The sequence below is a fragment of the Triticum aestivum genome, chromosome 7B (assembly GCF_018294505.1).
Source record: "Triticum aestivum cultivar Chinese Spring chromosome 7B, IWGSC CS RefSeq v2.1, whole genome shotgun sequence".
NCBI lineage: Eukaryota > Viridiplantae > Streptophyta > Magnoliopsida > Poales > Poaceae > Triticum > Triticum aestivum.
This window is the reverse complement of record NC_057813.1, coordinates 284,592,095-284,592,916: the sequence shown is the minus strand read 5'-3', so window position 1 is coordinate 284,592,916 and position 822 is coordinate 284,592,095. Positions and strand designations below refer to the sequence as shown.

At 35.8% G+C, this 822-nt stretch overlaps 1 protein-coding gene across 1 annotated transcript in view; it reads left to right on the top strand.

The window, feature by feature from the left end:
* Window positions 1-822, top strand: part of LOC123160511 (multiple myeloma tumor-associated protein 2 homolog) — a 3,391-nt gene that overhangs the window by 742 nt on the left and 1,827 nt on the right. Inside the window, exon 2 of the mRNA XM_044578324.1 lies at window positions 719-808. Within this exon, the coding sequence (XP_044434259.1) occupies window positions 719-808 (90 nt within the window). The remainder of the gene's footprint in view (window positions 1-718; window positions 809-822) is intronic.

Sequence of the window (822 nt, the reverse complement as noted above, 5' to 3'; positions counted from 1 at the left end):
TTTCCAGGATTAGACATGATGTCACTTGTCGCATAGTAGTAGTATTTCACTATTCTGGCATCAGCATCCATCTAAGCGGACCTATGACCTTTCATAAATTTGTACAGGTTTCAAAAACTGTTGAGGTATACAATATGCACATGCACCAGTGTTTATTCTTCAAGCTGGTGGGCAACACAAAAATGAAGACATTGACTTATGTTCATTATATTTCTATATCCTTTTTAGATGTTAGTTGCATCACTGGAATGGGCAAAGTCCCTGCTAATCAACAGTAAGAATAATTTACCAAAATAATTAGATTCTAGTTACAATTACATCCGCGCTTCTGCATGTGCTTTGGAACAGTTATAGCAGTATATAGCTTAGTGCTATTATGTTTTTACTTCACATATTAGGGGATAGCTATGATTTACAACTAACCTGGAATTGTCAACTAGTTTTGAAATAAAGTTTAATGCCATGCCTCTAGTATTTCGCAGTGCATCACAAAAAAACTGTTTTTTTCTTCTTAAAAACCCAAAGTACAAAATGTGAACCTAAAAGTCCAGATCACAACTCAGACGTGTATTCCATCATTAGTTATTGACTTATTGCCACTGATATTTCCATTTTCTAGCCTTCTATTATACTTATCATTGTAACTGTTATTATATTGTGACATAAAACGGAGATCGATAGCTCAATACTCAGTATCTTGTCTTATTTATTCTCACAGAATTCAAATGGGATGATGTGAAGGTTGACAAGCACCGGGAGAATTACCTTGGTCATAGTGTTAAGGCTCCTGTTGGTAGATGGCAGAAAGGTAAGCGCCCCTCC